Source organism: Galleria mellonella, unplaced genomic scaffold (genome assembly GCF_026898425.1).
Source record: "Galleria mellonella isolate WM207_F2 unplaced genomic scaffold, CSIRO_AGI_GalMel_v1 utg270, whole genome shotgun sequence".
Classification (NCBI taxonomy): domain Eukaryota; kingdom Metazoa; phylum Arthropoda; class Insecta; order Lepidoptera; family Pyralidae; genus Galleria; species Galleria mellonella.
In genome coordinates this window covers 3,621,659-3,643,902 of record NW_026442062.1, presented here as the reverse complement: position 1 = coordinate 3,643,902, position 22,244 = coordinate 3,621,659, and the positions used below count along the sequence as shown (strand labels likewise).

The window sequence follows — 22,244 nt, the reverse complement described above, 5'->3', positions numbered from 1 at the left end:
TGCCAGCAAAACTTTGTCTATGTACTACTATGGCTAATACTAACTTCATTATAAAATTTCATTGAAATACATTCAGCCCTTTTTTGGTCAGTGGATACCCCTAGGGGTGTCTGTTGGATTTCTTCAGTAACTTACAGGGGAATTAGCCTCCATTGGAAATCTATGATCTCTAAAATCATTATGTATAATAATTGATGAAAAAACCATGAAGGCTTTGATTATTTTACTCCTGCATATCTAATTTAGTTATTCCTCACTATTTTAACTAAGTTTATAAAAAATCAATACATTTTCTTTATAGTAGTTAATAAGAAATATATGGGAGTATCCAATGCTTACAATAGTATATTACAATATAATAATAATACAATAGTAAATTAACTAATGAAATCTAAAATAATCATCTGTTTACAAGTATGACAGTTAAGTCACATTATAAACACAAATACTTATATATTGATGCTGAAGAGACAAATTGTATTATGCGCTATTTATTGAATTTTATAGGAAGGTAAATAAACTAAATGAAATAGTGATATAATTACATAATACAGTAAATGCCTATATTATGTCATTTTCTTACTATTAATTTTGATATGTTATCTATTTATAAGATATAGAAAACAAACATGTTATTTGTAAATCAAAGACATTTCTGTAGTTAATTATTTTGTGTACTATATTGCCAACAAGAAAGGATGGGTGGCCTATTCTATGCCTGATAGTCCTTAATGAGTGTTATTTGATAACAAACAAACACACTTTCACATTTATGATATTATTGTAGTAAGGATATAAAAGAGACTGCTTTAATTAGTCTTATATTCTTGGTGAGAGATAAAATTATCATAATCATTAACAAAAGAATTTTTAAATTTCAATATCGCTTATCTATACTAATGTATAACATTAGTAGAGAGGAAAGAATTTGATTGTTTGTAATGGATAAACTTAGAAAGTACTCAACCAATTTTATAAATCATTTCACCTATAGAAAGGCTGATCAGGGAATAGTATAAGGTATATATTATTTTCAAAAATATTATCTACACATGCAAAGCTGGGATTGATCACTAGTTTATTATAAAATTATTTTACACTTAAATTACTAATAATAAAATTGTAATAAAAGTTAGTGAACTACTTAACTAGGAAATAATTAAAAACCAGTGAGTAACTATAATAAATTGTATTTATCTAATTTTCTATATTAAAAAAAATTAATCAGTCATTCAGTAGTTAAGTAAAATCTAAAATGGAGAGAAAGAGTCTGCTGTCCTTACAATTAATGTTAATAAAGTTAATAGAAAATAGAATTTTGCATTACTTAGGTACCTCTTTTAGTTTGTGAATAATCAGTGTAATTTATGGATGTCATTGCAAATATTAAGAACTAATTCAGCAGGATGTGTTATTAATAGGAGTCGCAGTGTGTTAAAAAATAATAAGACCTCGAAAGATTAATTTAATGTAGCGATTCATGATTTTACTTATCCGAGTACTAATTCTTCGACTGAGCTATTCATTGGGATCATTGGAATGTGTTTGAAATCATTCAACTAATTCCAAAGCCAATGAGTTGAGTAAACAGTCTAGCGACCCCCTGCAAGACCCGTGTACTTAACTTTTTGGCTTTTTCATTAGTTGCAACATAAAAATAGTTGAGAAACAGTGCTCTAAACCTATCTCTTTAACTATTACTAATATTTTAACACTAATATTTGATAATTATGCGAAATTACTGATTTGACATCATAAATGAAACTCATAGTAATGTTGACTTATTAAGTCAAGTTATTAGAAATTTTGTTGATATTGGTCCTTAGAATACAGATTTCACTGTGATATCAAATTGAAATTTTTATTTTTGAAATTGGTTTAGAAAAATGGCAACTCAGTCCACCTCAATTTATACCTACTTTATTAAAAGAAAATTTCATGTTATTTTAAAACTAGCAGCAGATATGGTTATGTCCTGATCAGTAAGTTATGAGAAAAACTTGAAATTGTAAATGTGTCAGAATTAAAAAGGGTCGTTAAAAATGATAGTAATGTATGGTAAAAGGCGTGATATCGCCGGACATCCCGCTGATGACCGTATCCGCTATTGCAAAGCACCATTCCACTTTTCTATTATTAGGTACTAAAGAATGGCTCAATCTTATTCCACATGATTTAATAATAATATAAATTCGTCACATTTCAACCATACAAATATCAATAACTCATTAACATTTTCTATTGAAGCCTATCCTCATGCTTCTGACAAAAATTAATATTTGCCACCTTTTGTAACTTATAGTCAATCTATTTACCACTCTGTGCATGGCTTAATTTGGCCCTGGGAATGACTTCTTACTGTACTTAATATATGTATAAAATATGTCATATAACAGTCATCATTAAGTATTCCACCGAATTGAACAATAACCACTGCTTTAAAGATAATTAAATAAATTTTAAATGATTAAAAATCTTCTAATTAAACAAAGGAGTTAAGAGTATTGTTGTTTGCACTGATATTTCCGATTATTGACATGCATTATATTTATACTACTAAAATACCTAACAAGGTACTTAATACTTAGCACATTGCACCTATATGCCTGTCCATACTCTTTAATGACATTCTTTTGCTTGGTGCGTAATTAATTCAGTCCCTAGTGTCACTACACGGAGGTCTTTTGCATGCCATATGTACAAGGGGAAGTTTATGTTAGAATATTTCTGACATGCGACTATAAAAAGAAGGGTAAGACTAATAGAGCACCCAAGATTCCTAATTAGGTATCCCATCGGAAGCAACGTTTTACACGTCACAGGCATAGACAGACAATCGTGATTTTTATTTGCGAGCTTGCAAATCACGACTTGGAACGACAAAACGTGATTCGAAATTTAAAATAAATGGTGCGATAATTTTAACGACAGTTATGTTTACTCAACATTAAACTTGTATAACTGTTTTCGACTTTACCATATACTTTATCATGTCTAACTTCCCCTACAAGAAACAAAATGTTACAATTTTTGTTAATATTCCACAATATTAATTTATTTTGATGCTCGCATCTTTCTTCCTCAAATAATAGATGTACGACACATCACCGATAGCCCAGATGGGGTTACCATAGCATTATCACTCATTAAAAAAAAAACTGTTTTTATTAATAAAAACTTCGTCATAGAATATTAACTAAACTCTAGTTAGTCTCTGAGTGCTAGTAAGTACTGTGAGATTTCTCTAAAGTATCCCTTGATACTCCTATAGTTGGGTATTTCGGGTTCACGTTGTCAGTCGACAAAGACCCTCGAACTACGTCAACTAACACGTCTAAGCCTTAGTTCTGAACAAAAATGTAGTAAATTTAACAAGATTGGCTTCCTTAGTTATAACCTTCTTGAAGTACATAGCTGAGGCTACAGGATCTAAAGCAATGTAAATTACTACTGTGCTAGGGAGGTGTTTAATATATCAGATAAATGAATATTATGGTTGCTAATTGCCCATTGACTGTAACTAAATGTGACTCCGTCCTCTCATCATATAGTGGCGATCGTCGTACCCTACATTTGATTAGATTGTCATTCAAGACCCTTTTTATCTATTGATCTCTATAAATTACAGTAATAGATAAATTATAAAGGGCTAGCCTTCTAAAATAAAAATATTGGATATTCAGATCCGGATGACCGGATGTAGCGACTGTTAACTGTTTGATGATTCTGCATACAATTCCCTCGTGAATCAGAAACGATTCGATTTCCGATGTTCTGACTCACTGTCTAGGCCATAGATTACACATGCCACTGTATGTTATACTAAATATATGGTATGTATCTAATAATTATTATAACTGGATAATTTCTTATTTCTTTAAAAAAAAAGCTTTATTCTATTTTCATGAGAATTTCGGAAAATCGTAAGTAGGTATCAAAACTTGTAAAGAACTTCAAATGCATGCACCATCTATAATGTTATTTTTTGTCAATTCGCTATACGTCTTCTGTTTTGTATTTTCTTTTGATGGCGTTATATTTTATATTTTTATAATATATTTTATAATTATATTTTATATATTAGGCCAAAATAGACATGTAAAGTTACATACAGTTGTGACTTTTATTATTAAATCTATCTGCAATTAAGAAAGATGGAGTAATTAGCCACAAAGTTTTGAAAATGTAATAGTGATAAATATAAATAAGTAGCGGTTTGCAAAGTTACCAATTTCAAGGTTAATATAATTTTATAAGCGTGCCTTAAAAAAATTAGACAGATAATGTTGAAACATTGATATTGCATGTATTTAAAGTAATGGGATCTAACAGCTCCCATTGCTAGCAATTTGCCCTATCAGGTCGACCTCCACGCGTTCCCCCTGGAAACCATCGTGGTTATTTCTAATAGAATTCTTCATGATGGGCTAACTGACCTGCTTTCATCCTCACTAATCACCTCTCACTGATGCCCCGCCAGTGTATACCGTTATCACAGGCGGGGTTACCATTCCATTTTCACCCATTAAAAAAAATGTTTATGTATAAAAACTATTTAGGTACAATTTTCAAAATTAGAATTGCACCAACATCCGCTGCTATACGTTAACATCACACGTGTGTACCATTTCAAATATTTTTGTTTGTTTTTGTAAGTTTTTAAACATGTTTTAAAGTTATTACTTACTCGTTTGTTAGTTTATGGGCCTAGTACGGTGACAGATGAATATTTATGTATCTCTTATCCTTAATACCTGTATTGAATGTTAAACTGAAGTATATCTGAGTATATTTTTAAGAAACTAAAAAAAGAGATTTTTAATTATTTTTACAATCGATGAGATTTACGCCCATGTTCTAATGTCACTTTTGCTACGATTAAATCAGATCTTTGACGTATTTAAGCTTATATTCCAGGAGGGTCTGGCTCTTAAAAATGTTACATATATACTTTTGGACATATATACATTTGCTCAGAGCTTAAAGTTCTGCTTCTCATCCTATTACCAGACACCAGAGATACCAGACAATTCTGGGGTAGGCACGATTCACCTGGTCCCTCTTAAATACAAATAATTAGGAATAGAATAATAGCAAGAAAATATAGGTTTTAAACATCAGCTGGAAAAAGAATCAGATTTTGTTGCAAAGAATTTAAATTCATTCAAATTTGTACCGCCATCACTGTAAACTTACTGAGATTATTAATAAATGCAGCCATATTACAATTGCCTCTGTTTTTTCCATGGATGGATGAGTAAACTAATTAAAGCTCTAAAATTGTTGTCAAATGTTTGTACTTTTAATTAAAATTGTATTCATTCGAATGGTTGCAATAAAAAAAAAAGCCATTTGGGAGGCAACGCACCCACTTCGTCAACAGCTGTTTATAGAACCGACACATTTATCATGACCTCCCTCCCTCGCTTTTGTCTTTAGCGGAGTAGGCAGCATGAGCTTCTAAAGGGATCGTTTTACATTTGTTATATTATTTCTGGATGTACTACTAGGCGGTATGGGAATGATGACTTCCATACAGGGACATGATGCGTTTCCTCTGCATGACGTCACGTCCGATTGCTGTGAATTAATTTCATTAGTGCTAAGTTATGGTCATAAGCTCATTCAGTCTTAAAGAAGTACAGGATGTAATTTCTTTATGATGCTTCTAATTGCCGAGTTCTTCTAGTTTTATGCATTGGAGTAGAAGAAGGCTAGATCTTGAAAATTAAAGGATTATTCATTACGACTCGATACAAAGAGAGCCGTAAACTGGACGAGTGCAAACAGTACGATGTAAAATAATGCTTAATATTTTATGGATAGAGTTTCATTTGAAATTCGCCCGTCCACTGTCTGTCCTATGAAAGAACATCGGCCTTCAACGTTTTCTATTTTGTTTACTAAATTAGTTTAACACTCAATTCTTTGTGCCCATAATTCCTCATAAAAACCGTGTGTCGAGCACCTCTGTCTGTACCGTCATCTATTACCTACTTTAATAATCTGTCTTGTGCATTCTTTCTCAAAGAAATTGCGTTCTGATTGTAATACAAACCATTAGTGAGTATCCTTTTTTTACTTCCATATTGTAAATTTATTCCGCTCTCTTCCGATAGCAAAATCTTTTTCAAATTCTCAGTTTATGTCAGTGATACCTTGTTATATGTAACTTTATTTTTTTCAAACTAGTTTATATTCGCATTACTATATAAACGCCTAACCCAATAGACGTTTCGTAGGACTCACTTTTATAAAATTTTCACATACTCGTTATACATATTTTTATCATGTTTCTTCTTAATACAATAATGTTTTGATCAACGTACTCCTACTGTTTGTTATTCATAATTTTGAGCAACGAAGTTAACATGATACAGACCTGTCTATTAGATATATTCTTAAGAACTTTTTTCATGGAGTATTTCTTGAATAAATTACAAGGCTACTGACTTTTAGATTTTGGCAAGAATCCTTCTGTTTTAAATTTTGTTAGAAATTTACTGAATTCTTTATGATTCATCTTATAATAACAAATGTCTAGATTTTAACAGACAGGATACATATAACATATACCAGTTCCTGTAAACGAATTAAGTATAATGATCATTAAAATGTATCAACATGTTTTTGCTATATCTTATAGCAATTTTCTTTATTTGGAACTAAGATATTGTGATGTCGTTAGCGACCAGCGGCATACAATGGCTACATGACCTGAATATTCCACTTATTGCTGGTCAACAATAAAATAGTAAATAGCGAAAACGATTACTATCAACTCGGTCATTCACACTTCATTGCAGATAACTACTAGAACAGTTATTTAAGCATTTGTGTCATTTTGCGTCAGTAATAGGTGTCAAAATTCGATGGCAATTTTATTGGAGGATTCAAGTATGAAAGTGCGTTTAGAGAACATTATTTTGTTCTAATATTTTTTTTTTATATTGTTACTGTTTATTATAGGTCTTTAAGAATATTTACATTTTTGCAGTATATATATAATCACAATTAAGACAAAGCATTTCCCGTATCATTTCGCACAAACTAGTAATTTATATACTAATATTGTACTTGTGATATTAAATTAAAGGTCAATCCAGAATCTGATATCTACTCTTCAAATGCGAATTAAAAAAAAAATGTTTATGCCCACACTACGTTAGAAACGATCAATGTATTTTTTTTTCGATACCAGTTTACCACAAAATATTTTGATCATATGACTAGAATTGTAGAAGTATTGTACTGATGACGTCACTAAGATATCCGCTGTATCAAGCGGATGAGTAAGTGGATGTTTGTCTTATTTAAGATCTACCAGCTAAATTAAGAGTATCCGTTAGACGCCACAATATTTTATTTTTCTTAGAACATTCTTAAAACTACCTGCACATGTAAAATATATTAGTTTTTGTTATTAGTTTAATCGAGAGGTTTTGTCATTTTGCAGTATGATTATTTATTAATTTATTAACTTCATTAATAATATAGAAAATATTATATATAGTATAGTGTGACTGAATATTTACAATAATTTTACAGATTATTGACATAGAAAAATTATGAGACTATCCATGTATATACCAGAGGGGGGAAAATTTGTACAAAAGTCATCACTTGTCACTTTGATACCTCTGTCCCATTTATGTCACTGTAATGAAGAAGGTATTTTTCAATTTTGAGGGTAGGATATGGCAGTCAAATTATATTATATTTTTCTCGGCCTTGTGGATGAAGTTTTTTTAATTGCGAGAACAGTATGTAATATTAAAAATTAAGTGACAGGATACTGTGATTCAAACCAAATGCCTATCAAGCGCACGTGCGACCGTATTATTACTAGTTTGCCCCTATTGTGTCATCGACATTTCCCAACAATGCCGTGAGAAATAACAATTCTTGATAATGTACTGGAACTTGATAATTAACTTAAGGCAAGATTGAACGCAAAGGCGGAACTTTATTTAGGTTATGGTTTCAATTGCTCTTCGGTATTATTTTTTGTCCATCGTGTAGATGTAGAATAAGTAGTATAATATTCTTTATAACCATAGGAAATTATAAGATGGTCTGCGGTTATTGATCTACTAACATGAATAACTCCGTAAATACCCAATTCTATATTTACTATGATACCTACTCCATTAACGTAGCGAGGGTCTCATGGATTCAGTTTCAGAGTTTGTGTCCACCTGTGCTCCCCTCCCCCCTCCTTATTCTTTAATCTCCCAACTGTGCTCATTGCGGCATTCGTTAAACTCAGTTTTTTAACTTTTCTTGTTGTAATTAATATTTTGTTTGCTTAGTAAATTGTGCTATTAAACCAAGTTTTCACGTATTGTTGATTGCGCGCAAAAATGACAAATAATTTTAAACTTCGTAATTTAATTTTCAATGAATTCAAATGCTTAAATTAAATATTAATAACGTATAATTAAAGATTGTGCTCTACAAAAAAAAACCGACTTCAATTGTGACAAAACTAGTGATTTTGATTTCAAAACTATTCAATTGCTTTTGCTAAAATTATTGGGACCAATTTGTAAGTATATCTTTTCAGATAAAAAAAACGAATTTACCAATTTGGTTTAGAACTGTTCGAGTTATGAGGTAACAAACAAAATAAAATACAACCGAATTAAAAACATCCTCCTTTTTGAAGTCTATTAAAAATATATTTACTTTTTTATGGTGTAGGCCAAGGTTTTTGTATGTGTGAGTTTTCGACTTTAACGACTTAAGCTACATTTTAATGCACACTGTCTTATCTCCTTATAAAAACTGGCATTTTACTGGACAACTGCCCTTTTAAAAATATGGCAAGCCCTAAATACAGTGCCTACGCTCTTTAAAATTGAAAAAATAAATATTGCACAGACATATGTCAAAATACTATGTTTGTAAAGCACAAATAAAAATGTACCACCCGTTATTATTATTGTTACCTAGGTAGATAGGTATGTTTACTGTTTTGATATGATTTTCGTTAAAAGTTTATGTTCAATTTATTAAAAATGTTCAATGTACTCATGATCTCTTAATTATCTAACGTTATATTTTATTAATAATTTTAATAGTCCATTTACAATAAACAGGGCCACGATTAAAACGACAATATTATTTTTGTAATAGGGCAAAGTTGAAGGACAATACGACTAAGGGCGTCTATAAATAAAAATATGACTTCAAGAAACTATTTGTACAAAGATATGGTAAGTATCAACTCCGCAGGGAAAACCTCAAAATATGAATTATATAATAATGATGGATACATAATTATATTGTGGTTGATAGTGTTGGATGACGAATTGTGAAATGGACGAAATACGTTACGTAACATATTATGTAACAAATAAAGTTATTGTTATTAATATTTTTGTACATAAAAAAATTTAATATAAGTGGCAGACTTATCCCATAGAAGGATCTCTTATAATCAAATTTAGAGAAGAGCTAAAACGAATCGATAAAATAGTTTTATCGGTATATTTTTATTTTTTCATTTCATTTGTATACCCTACATCCTCTGGAGAGCTTTACTATACATGTGTGATCTAATGGTGTCTGTATTTAATTAGAAAACACCCTAACTATATAGCAATCCATACATTAAAACATAAAGACATATGGGAACCGGATACCGTAATCGTATCGTAATTCTGTTAAATACTTTTATTCAATACTTTTTGTTTATTAAAAAATGAATATGCAACGAATACAAAAGATTCTACGTAGAGATGGGCAATCCACCTGGGTGGGTTTAAAGTCTGGTGGGTAAAAACCGGGTGTTTTGGGTTTATTGGGTTTAAACCCCATAAACACCCAAATTTTTGGGTGTTTATGATTTTGTACTTCATCATCGTCATCTCAGCCGCAAGACGTCCACTATACTGGACATAGACAATATTATTATGCAGCCTACAGAATAAAAAACTTTTAATTTGATTTTGAGTTTATTAAGAAAGAGATGAAAGTAAAATGTAAAACTACAGTCAATCACTGTCAGATTCAGAGTTATTACAAGCGATGAATTGTATAGGTTCGATAGGCTCTATTTCGTCTAAACTGTTATGTTCATTTACTTGCTCAATGAAAGCTTCTAAGGTATTTTCTTCATTAAACTGAATGTCCTCGCATTCAGCTTTATGTTTAAGATTCCAGTTATAACAAATGAATGAAATTTTTTCAGTTCTTTCAGTTGTAAGTCGATTTCTTTTGTTATTATGTATGTAGCCTTGGATACTAAAGGAACGCTCAGTGGCTGCCGAAGTACAGGGAGCTGATAGAATACGAATCGCTACTTTGCTTAACTCAGTGGAACCACAAATACCTTTCCACCATATTAGGGGCTCAATGCTATCTAATGAGCTCCATACAAATCCTCTGGCCCAAAAGTTTTCTTTAGCTTTATAACACGCCAAATCTGCCATTACATTTGACAAACTTAAGTGTTGGCTTAAATTGTAGATAAACTCCATACCCTTAAGTTCTTCCTCTTGAGTAAGTTCGACTCCTAGAGTCCTGGGGTCTAGAATATATGCTGCAAAATGTATTGGCCTCATTGCCATATTGCATCTTGAAGATACTGATGTTAGAATCTGCTGTTTGCTTTCTTCGCTCAATGTCGAAATCTCATTTAATGCAAAACGTATCTTAGCTTGTACATCTCTAAATGTAATGTATGTGCGATGCAAACGATTCTGGTCGCTCTCTAAGTAAAATATGCTTTCAGTGACTGGTTCCAAAATACTTATACATTCCCCTGTCTTCGTCCAGAAATCATCACTTAGAATTAAATCTTTAATATCTCTTGAAATTACCACATCTTCTCTAACTGTTAATATTTGCAAAGCTATCTTATTTGCTTTCAAACTTTTTAACGAAGTAACATGACTTCCCCATCTTGTAGCACAAGGCAATTTTAGTGTTTGTGTAGAATCTTCACCCTGCCTTGATTTTATCAACAAGGAACTTAATCGTTGACTCCTTTTAACAGTTTTTATTATATTTATGGCTTGCATAATAAACACAGTTACTTCTTGTATCTTTACAATATCTTGGCACAACAAGTTAAGGATATGTGCACAGCAACCGAGAGGAACAACATGTGGATATTTGAGTTTTGTTAATTCGAATGCCTTTTGTATATTTCTAGCGTTATCGCCAATAAGTACAAGAAACTTATTTGCTCCATACACTTTCATTACTTTTTCAACTTCTTGGCTAAGGTATTCACTAGTGTGAGGATTACTTTCTGTATTCAAACTTTTAACGTATGCAGGTTGAGGTTTTGATATAAGAAAGTTTATTATTCCTTCATTTCTTAAATTAGACCAGCCATCGCACTGAAGGTGTAAGTAACTACAAGCATTTAGTTCCTCATTTAACTCAAAACGCATTTCTCTATATATTTTATCTAAGTATTTTGTCGCTAAAGCTTTACGTGAAGGTATTTTAAATTTTGGTTGCAATTTTTCGAAAAATTGTATCCATAAAGGATGTTGCACCATCGATAATGGCGTCCCTGTTACAAATATAGCTCTCGCTAATTCTGTTTTTATATGATCATCGGTGTCTTGAAACTCAGCATTTATTGTAGTGTTAGCAGACGACGAGGGGCTTATAAAAGAATCATTTGTCTCTATCTCTGACAGTCCAGACATTTTGGTTTTGGACGAGCTATCTTTTATAAGTTTCATAGAGTCTTTTAATGTTTCTGGAGATTTTGGACAAGTGATAAGATGTTGAAGCATTTTGGCAGCATTACTGAATTTGTAGACCTTATTACAAAGCTTGCAAGAAACAGACTTGTTTGGTAAAGTACGGTAGTGCTCCCATATGCGTAAATCTTTAGGTCTCCCCATTGAACCTAAAAAAATGAACGATGATTAGTTGGTCTGACGAAAATTCAACAATAGAGTGCCTATTTTTTTACAATGATTATTTCTTGTTATTTACAATAAATTTATTAAAAAAATAATAAAATAAATACAAAAAACCTTTGTAAAATTACATCTCCTCGGAGGATTAAACGCAGACGCTAGTTTATTATCGTATTGTTCTGTATTTTTCTCAGCAACTTCTTTAATTCGATTAGGTACTTACGCATATTATGTTAAAAATAAATATCTAGTACACATCTTAGGCTATCCACCATTATTATCCAATGACGACTCTCAGCTAACTATGCACTATCATCCAAAATAAACGTGTATGGAAAATTTTATCCCAGTCGGTTGAGGATTGAGGATAATTGCATCAACATACGAACATACCTACATACTTTTATTTACATAACGCAAGCTAAATAAAAGCTTGTAATAATACATCTAATTTTAAGTTAAAATTGTTAAGTGATCATGATATAATTGTATCATTCAAAAATCCACTTACCTTTAATTATTTCTTGTTAAGTATAAATATTATTTCAAATCTGCTCCCTTAATATGCACTTTTTTACTGCTTTTCCTACCTAACACGTTACCAGGAAGTCACGTTACCAGAGTCAGAGTAATAGTGAACACGTTTGACAGTGATTGTCGTCGCCTCATATTCAGCGTCGACGAATAGGGGAATCCCCAGTCATAATGTATTGCATGCGTGGCGGTCTTACTTCAAATCCATAAACAAAGAGATAATTACAGAACTCGATACTAGATGGCGCTGTTTTTGTTTGAAGAAAGTTTGCGGGCTAAAATACATAGAATTTCATCAATGACTTCCACAAAGAACAACATTTCTGTTTTTTCTAAGTCCGTATCTCTTCCGTATATTTCATAAGATATAAGCTTGGGCTACATTGTTATGCAACGTGATTTTGTCGCTGTCTTGCTAGCAGGGTTGACAGATATACGATTTAAATCGTACTCATACTATTATTTGTCTATTTTTTAATGTACGATCGTAAAGATTATGATCGTAATTCGCACAAAAACATACGACTTTTTGGTTACCTGGCAACATTTTTATTATGAAACGAACATGCTCACATCATCAGTCACATGCAACAATTTATTGGGGATTTCCCCTTCACATCTGGCAGTCCTGCTTGCTAGAATATAGGTAAGTCAGCCACAGTTACTGACGATCGATATTTAAAGGGTATTGTTTTTGTGCTAAATATTTCATAAAAACGTTATTTAATACTTTGTGGATTATTAATTTAGTTGATAATCACTGGAAGTAAAATGGATGCTAATTTGAGAGATCAAGATCTTCGTATAAAACAGTTAATAAAAGAAAATCTACGTAAGTACTCTTTTTATACCTAGGTAGGTAAGGTATAATAAACACAAAAGGTACTTAGATCGCGTGTGTTCGAAGCATTTATTCTAATAAATTTAATTTAAAATTGTAGAAAGAAAAAAATGTCTGCCAAGCCGTAGCCGAAGCCGATCTCCAAATATATTTGGCGATAGTGAGACCCAGTGTCCAGATGATTTACCCAGCGTCGTCGCAACAAAGAAAAAAACGAGGATAAAGTAAAAGAAAATTTACTGAAAGAAGAAACAAACTGTTCTAAATGCTTAATTTATGGAGAAGAGGATAAAAGAAATGAGTATTTCGGACTGTTAGTGGCTCAAGAATTTAAATATATACGGCCATGTGTGCGAACGAGGTGTTATGAAGAAATTTTAAAGTATCTACGGGAAGCAAAAGGCCAACATGTTGATCAACTGCAACATGAAAACACTGAAAATTAATTACTTTCATTTTATTATATATAGATTTTTAAAATTTCCTGAAATATTATTAGTTAACGTTTTATTTAATATTGTAGAATTGATCAATACAATTTATAAAAATAATTTATTGGTATTACTTACATATTTTCAAAAAAATACGTAAAAACCTATTTTTTGGGTGATTATGGGAGTTTATGGGTGTTTATTGGGTTTTTACCAAAGCACCGGGTTTAAACCCGGTGCTTTGCCCATCTGTAATTCTACGTGAACTAATTTTCGCCTAAAAACGTACGTGACTTAACTATACTTAGCCAAATTGACTCTCCATTTAGCTAAGTAAAACGCTGAAATGTGGCAATACTTATGCTAATTTTCGAGTAGATTGTGAATAATGGGAACAAAACGAGGATTTAGTACAGGACGATGTAATTTAGCACGAGTGGTAATTCGCACGCGACCATTTTGTCGTTTTATCACTTTCGCTAATAACAAAAGTTAATTTAGTATTACAATTTGTATATTGGTGTTATTCACTTTCTGGGTTGTATCCGCTTGTAATGTTTTTATAATTATCTGGATTAATATGACGGTTACATTCGACAGTTTCCTACTTTCGGTTCCATTTCGGTCGTAGGTGCCTGTGAAATTTAAGCGTAACACCTTAGTCGTCAAGAGTAGCAATGCGTAAGGGAGGTGTCCATTAAAGTCTTAGTGTATTCATTAATGTACATTATGTTATAAACAAATTGTTAAAAAACAATTAAAAATTTTCATCATTGTATAAATTACGTCCTTAATCGCTTTTTGTAAAAAAAATTCTACTAAGATTTGCCTATTTATATTTATACAACATTTAAGATCAAACTCTAAGATGTCTGATTTTTTAGAATAATTAGGCACAAGGATAAGGTAAACTGTGAAATCAGATAACATTTAAAAATATTTCCAAACTAACCTAAAACATATAGGTAGTTACATGCAAATCCAATTTAGTAATAATGTTCTTTTTGCTTCCTACTTAAAATCGGATCCACCACATCTATAAACGTTATTAAATTATTTCACTGAAATCGGAAGCAGTTAAATTTCTGCTAGATAGTCTATTTCAGTTTGTAGTTAGATCCCGGAAATACTTTAAATACAAGATTGTATTTTATTCAGAATTGAACTTTATTTTCTTAGAAATAAGGAAGCGTAATATCTTTTGTTTTGTATTTTATTTATGCACAGGTTGCGAAAGGCTGACTATCCCTGTTGGCGCGACGCCAGGGGTTTGCAATCTGTTTAATAGGTAAACATATCTACTACATTGTTACAGAAATAAACTCCGTTCATTGATCTTTTTAAGTACTCCCTGAGTTATCGATAAGATAACATATGATTGGCAGAATTGGCACTTAAGTTAATATGTCTTAGTTTATGTTGATAGTCAAATAATACATTCGTCAACAACAAATTCAACTAACGTAGTACACAAGTGATACAGTGCACAAATCTAAATTGGATATGGCAACATTTACATTTTTTTTACAAGTATATCACAACAAAAAAGTTACTTCAATCAAGAACGCACCGATAAATGATGTTTCGTAGATATACTCTATAACGACATTTTACGTAGTTATTATACGCGCGTTTACATTCATATAACTGATTTTGCTTCGCAACAGCGAAGCAAAATCTGTTATATGAATATGAACAAAAAAAAACTGCATAAATACGGGAATTAACCCTATCTATTATAAAAAGAACTGTAAAAATCGTTTCAGATTTTACGATGTTACACTAGCAATATAGTTACGATACGATAGATAATAAGGCCGGCAGCATACCTGCAATGCCCTTGGTGTTGTGGGTGATCGTGGGCGACGGTAGTCACTTACCATCCGCATGCTTCTTTGTCCCTGTGTTATAAAAAAAATACGAAAAAATCGAGATGAATTTAAGACGATTCTCTTTTCCATTTGGAAGACAAAGTTTGTCCCATTTAGCACACGACAATAACAACAAATTGGCGGTAGATTTTTTTAGTCCATTAGCTACTCGAACTATTAATAATACGTCAGTTTTCAACAAAGAATTAACATCAGCATATCGTTTCGTTAATTAGGGCAAATAAACAGACTATATTTTTCCGACATTTCACAAATATCTATATCTTGATCCTTCTCATCGTGTTCCTTTGCAAGTTTTTAGTTTTATATATATATATATATATATATATATATATATATATAAAATGTAGAGTAACAAACGAGATACCTAATCATTATTTCTTTTCTTACTCTACATCTGGTCTATAAAGAAGCTTGTAACATATATTTTGTCACATTTTGTATTCTATTCAATTCTACTTGAGTCAGTCTATGCAATATTTTATGGTATTGCAAATTAAAATTAAATAATAAACAATACAATGCTTATTATCTAAGTAATGTTCAGTGCGCACAGTCAGGATCTTCATACGACATAAAGATTTAGTTTTATCTCTGTTATCATGAGATTATGTAGGAACACCAAAATGTGATATATTATAAAATTACATATAAGGTTCACGTAATAATATATACCTACTGGTTCATTCATCATACCAGCCGTTATATGTCCACTGCTGAACATATGTCTTCTCCTATTGGGAGGTTTTACCAGTAGTTGCCACCCTTGGCAGGTGGATTGGCAACCATAGTTAGGCTTTGGTGATGTTTAAAGAAAGACGCTATTGCCCATCCCTCTAGTATTAAGTTCCCTTAGTCGCATCTTACGATACCCACCAGAAAGGAAGGGGTGACCTATTCACGCCGGGACTACACGGCGAAACTGGTTAATTGATTATGATTAATTCCTAACAGAATTAACAGAGTATGGAGGCATAATTCTAAAGTTGTCAAGAATGGTAACAAATTAAGTATACCATGGGCGTCAAAAAATATGCTGTGATTTCCATGATGTTGTTTATAGGCGGTGGTTACAACTTTCCTTACAACAATTATTTTCATTTCGTTAATATTACTTTCTACTAGATAATACTAATCAAATAAAGTGATATGAACTTTGCAAAATGACACCCAAACCAATAAAATGTAATACGAGTTAAAGTATAACGATAGATTATTATAGGTATGCACGTAGTGTACATAAGCGGTACTTTGACGTATTTTAAGGAGCTATTTCTTGATGTTTTTTTTAATCCTCTATACTGGCTGAGACACAATTTCAATGATAAAATTCCAATTGTGAACAATCTCAAACAGTGCCTCGCGTAATTGTTGTGACAAAAAAATATAAACGCGATTTTTAATAGAACCAATAAAAGAATCATAAAATCAATCATACCCGTCAGTCAATGTCTTTGAGGGTTTACTCTGTCTGTTGTGTTCGAGTATATTAGTAGCCAATAGTGTTGGAACGAACCGCTCTTTGCGAAGAGCAATTACGAACCTCAAGAAACCAGTTGATGCACCGTTAGATTTTTGTAAGATTCCAGTTGCCGCCACGTAATATGAATGACTAGAAATTGATGCAGTTTGCAAACTTTAAAAAAATCTGTAAATATCTAAATAATTCGATTAAATTCGTTTGTATTTTCAATTGGTATAAAAATAATGAAGTGTCGCTATATGTTCCCAAATTCTGAATTTGTTCATTGAAAGGGTTCACTTTCGGGTCGGTGTCGTACTAATGTGCACAAAATAATTATTTTTCTTTTTAAAAATAATAAAATCGTCTAAAATTTTGTTTTACAAATATTAACGGTTTCAATCAAAAATGTAAAAAAAAAGATCTTAGGGGTGCCTCCGTATTTTATTAGTCCTCAATATTTTATTATTTAGTAATTTATTTTTATGCCACCTTTATACTTAGATAACTTAAATATAAACTTAAACGTGGCGTTGTTATAAATACTGTGTCCGCGACTTTGTCTGTGTGGGATTAAAAGTGACCCATCTTCTTTTTCATACTAAGTACAACTTGCCAAATATTTTCATTAGTTATGAGAAAATAAAGCACCAAGAGACAACAAACGTACAAATAAACTTATTTTCACATTTAATGTTAGTAAAAACCTATAATGGTCGAGTTTGCATAAAAATGAATGAAATAGGACGTAATATTGCACCCAGTACACACATGAAATCATACAAGGATAAATCTAAAATAACAGTTATTGCAGGGATTTTATACAATTAATCAGGTTTTACCTATAAATATATTGACTCAATCTTACAAATCACAATTATTGTTTCATTATAAACAAGTTCAACGTTATTAACTTTTGAATCTATTGAATATCGTGCATTAAACCTAAACCACATGCACGGAAGTATTTCTGGATTTAGCTTGTCAATTTACCTATCAGATTTTGTTCTAAAAAATAATTCCATAGATATAGTATGACATAGTGTTTTACGAGTTATATAACTTGATATTTAGATTATTAGCGAATGATAGTAAAAAATTTATATAATTTGTGTGATCTGTATGAATACGTAATTAACTAATGACACACATATTAGAATAGTCAGTAACGACATTGACTTCAATGATGCTAAAACTTGTTTTTGTTTTGATTTGAACGGTTCAGTGGAGTAGCTGTATTCGACGAGGTGTGGTTCCTATGTTGACGATATTATAAAATGTACCTAGAAACTAAGTTGCGCATATTCGCATTCAATAGGTAGCAGTGGTAAATGTATAACTGTCTACTTTATATCTTACTAAGTAGCAATAAAATATTAAAATATAATAATTATATTAGATAAGAATCATTAAGCTAGCCGAAGGCTTTATAGTGGCTACAAAGCTCAATAGGTAGGTCACTACTGCGTAACGACTAAATTTACGTTCACCAATATTATGCCCGTCTGAGTTGTTGGCAGACACATTGCTAGCAAATAACTTATATGTTGTTATGTCAGACCATCATGTCACCCCTCACAGGAATCAGCGTATACCGATAGTGCAACTGGGGTTACTATTCCATTTTTACTCATACTAATATTCGCATATTGGACTTCTGCAGAATATAAATTGTTTCACGTTGTTTTCCGGATTCTATCTATACTTATAATAAATCTGTAGAGAGGTCAATTCTGCACATGAAATATATTTCCAAAATAACTATCAGGGGGTGATTAGTGATCGATACTGATGCCAAAAATGCAATCAATAAAATTTTTGTCTGTCTGTATGTTTGTTATAGAATCAAAAACTACTCGACGGATTTTAACGAAACTTGGTAGAATTATTCTTCATACCCCTGGGTAGGTTATAGTATACTTTTCATCATGCTACGATCAATAGGAGCAAAGCAGTAAAGGGAAATGTTGGGAAAACGCGAGAAGTTACTCCATTTTTAAGTTTCCGTCGCGTGTGCATCCTTAATGGTATTTTTTAAAATGTGAAAATGTCCACCCTTGCGACGCCGGGGCGGGCCGCTAGTGTATAATTAATACTTTAGGTATTTTATATCCTTAATTTTATCTAGGCACGTACTAATTATCTGATAGATGGTATTAATAAAAAGTACCAAAACAAATAATATGATCCAATATAGTTAAATAAAATATGGATATAAATACATTTAGTATTTGTAAATGCTGTAGCAGGATATATGAGACACTTTCCAGCGTGCAATACAGCATATAGGACTAATATTTTCACCTGTCACCATTTGGTGGGCGCAGATGCGAAGAATAATATGTAATCAGTTTTTATCGATTTTTATTTTATATCTGAAATCTCTTATTTTCACAAAATACACATTTGTTAAATTACATGTGAGCCTAAGTAATGCTGCAATACGCACTTGTGCTTTCATACCAATCCCGCTGTTACTAGGATGTTATCACTACTCTAAGCAGTTCACTAATACACATGCTGTCTGTGGGCGAGCGTTTGTTTTCCGCAAGTGTTTAAAGTGTTGAATTACGTAGAGGCGAAACTAATTATCGCGTAATTAATCTTACGCGAAATTACGCAGTCTGGCGAATGACTGGGCTCGCTCACCCGTAATTCGAGCAATTTTTGTTGTTTGGTAAAACAAAACGAATTTGTGGAGGTCGTTTGGTTGATGTAATATTTTTGTTTCGACTTCACTGTGAAGTGAAACGAATGGAGTTTATGTTCCATATCAACTATTCTGCTAGCTAATGCTTGCGATAATAAAAGAAGAATTATTGGATTTCGTAATACTAAAGTATAATACAATTAAGGGTTCTGTATAATAATTGGCCAAACGATCAGGAATATGCATTTATAAACTGTTGTTTTTCTGTACACGTTCAAAGATGTGTAAGAAAATAACAGTTATTTCTTATATTCCATCCTTGTGCCGTATCGTCTTGATTACCTCAGAGGATAGTTCCCAATTTTCGATACACTTTTTAAATATCCTTAAATTGCTTATATTTTTTTATTATTTTAATATACGAGGTTTGTCCGGAAAGTACGTATAAAAGTTTTTTAAAAATTTTATTTTACAATTATTCAGGTAAATCAATTTTATCCCCTTCAAAGTACTCCCCCTGTGACATAATGCACTTGTGCCAACGCCGTTTCCACTGTGAGAAGGCTCCTTGAAAGTCCTCTGGTTGTAGGTTTCTCAGCTGCCCCGTCGTAGCTTTTTTTATCTCATTTATGTCCCCCAAATGCCGCCCCCGAAGTACCAATTTGGTTTTTGGGAACAAGAAGAAGTCACACGGGGCCAAATCCGGCGAATAGGGGGGGGGGTGTTCGGTCACCGTAATGGAATTTTTACTCAAAAACTCACGGACAACAAGAGAGGTGTGGGCAGGGGCATTGTCGTGGTGAAGAATCCAACGCCCCTCTCGCGCCAATTCTGGACGAACTCGTGCCACACGAGCTTTGAGGCGTCTGAGCACATCGACGTAGAATTTTCCATCAACTGTCTGGCCTGGAGGGACGAATTCTTGATGCTTTCTCGGCCCTCTCTGAATCTTTTTAGTCACTTGTGGACGGTTGGTTCCTTCACAGCATCATCCCCATAAACTGTTCTGAGATCGGCAAAAATTTCACGGCCATTCTTGCCGAGTTTCGAGAGAAACTTGATTACGACGCGCTGCTCTTCAACGGAAGCGGGCTCCATGCCGACGGGGTTTCGTTAAGAGGTAACTTCACAGATGGCGTGACAAGCCAGTTCGCACCGCACGGCGGTCAGACCAGAACTGAAGCATTGTTAGGGACATAAGGAAGGGGTCCTGCGCTTACCTGGCCTCCCCACTCCTCTTTCTCGCATTCCAGAACACTTTTATACGAACTTTCCGGACAGACCTCGTACATTAAAAAAAATATACGATATTTTCGTTCATCAATGTTAAACTTATTTTGACAATTTATTACTTTTTTTTTATATAAATTATGTCACTTTGTTACTATTAGTGATACAAAATATAAACTTTGTTTGTGTAACAAACTTTTTAATTATTACTTTTTATTTTAAACAATCCGTTTTGTTTTTACTAAAGTTAATATTATACCATAGATACTTTCCCTTTGTTGCTCGTATTTTTTGCGATCTTAGTATTCCAGATTTTTATTTCCATTCCAACAATATTAATATGCAACTTTTGTTGAACAAATATATGAAATAATTCTGTAAGCAATATGAATAATGAATTTATTTTTAAGAAATAAAAAAAAATCGTAAACGATAATGGTCTTACGATATGCATCTGGCCTTGTACGTGTAAATGTTAAATAAGACCAATTTCCAACAAGTGGTCACAGCCGACATGGACATTAAATGGAGCTGTCAATGTCTAAAAGCGAGTTGGCGGTTTATAACGTATTACCAATAATATGTACCCTTTATAGGGTTGTCGCATTAATAAAAAAAATGCAATTGCATAATATTGGGGAGTTTTATTTATTTAGTTTTTTATTTTTTTTAAACGCTGCTTGGGTTTGTAATCTACTTTGTTTGTATACCAAATGTTGATAGTTTTTTTTATATATATTCGCTGTTTTGAAACTTGATGCATACGACTTTGTGACTAATCATAAATAAAATTACGGCAACTCTCGTGATATGAACATGTAATATTATTTACATTGAACGAGTTCAAACAGCCATTGCTGTGATAACGTAATCGTAATGTAGAAATGGAACAAATGCAATGCTTTATTAAAAGTACCTTTAGAATGGCATTCAGGCAAATGATAGAATACCATAACGGTATCGTATGTTATAAAAAAAATATAGACTCGTCCTTTTGCGAGACACTTAAAAAGGACTTTTTTAATTCTTATTTCTTAAAATGCCATAGTGTAACAATAGACATAATTTTCGGCGAAATATTTTATTGTGAGAAATTGTATTAGATGTTTCATGTATGTGATTTGAAAATTTAAATGGAATGGGAGAAAACTGGTTCAAAACAAAAAACGGTAACAAAACAGTATACTCGTAATTATTGACAGAGGACATTTTTGGAACGGTTTAGTGCTCGAGTTTTTTTTTTTATAATAAATAGCTTCTATTTTTTATAATAAATAGGTATCATCTCATAACGTTCGTATTACAATACGATACGT

General features: G+C 32.1%; 2 protein-coding genes across 2 annotated transcripts in view; one reads left to right on the top strand and one right to left on the bottom strand.

Annotated features, from left to right (window-relative positions):
• Nucleotides 1-22,244, top strand: part of LOC113514386 (disintegrin and metalloproteinase domain-containing protein 12) — a 66,966-nt gene that overhangs the window by 1,176 nt on the left and 43,546 nt on the right. The gene's annotated exons all lie outside the window — the stretch shown is intronic.
• LOC128200785 (uncharacterized) lies at nt 9,743-13,471 on the bottom strand. Its single transcript, XM_052895327.1, has 2 exons — nt 12,400-13,471; nt 9,743-11,875 (listed from the first exon to the last, which is right to left on the bottom strand). Exon 2 carries the CDS (start codon nt 11,868-11,870, stop codon nt 9,999-10,001), a length of 1,872 nt encoding a protein of 623 aa, XP_052751287.1. The 5' UTR covers nt 11,871-11,875; nt 12,400-13,471; the 3' UTR covers nt 9,743-9,998.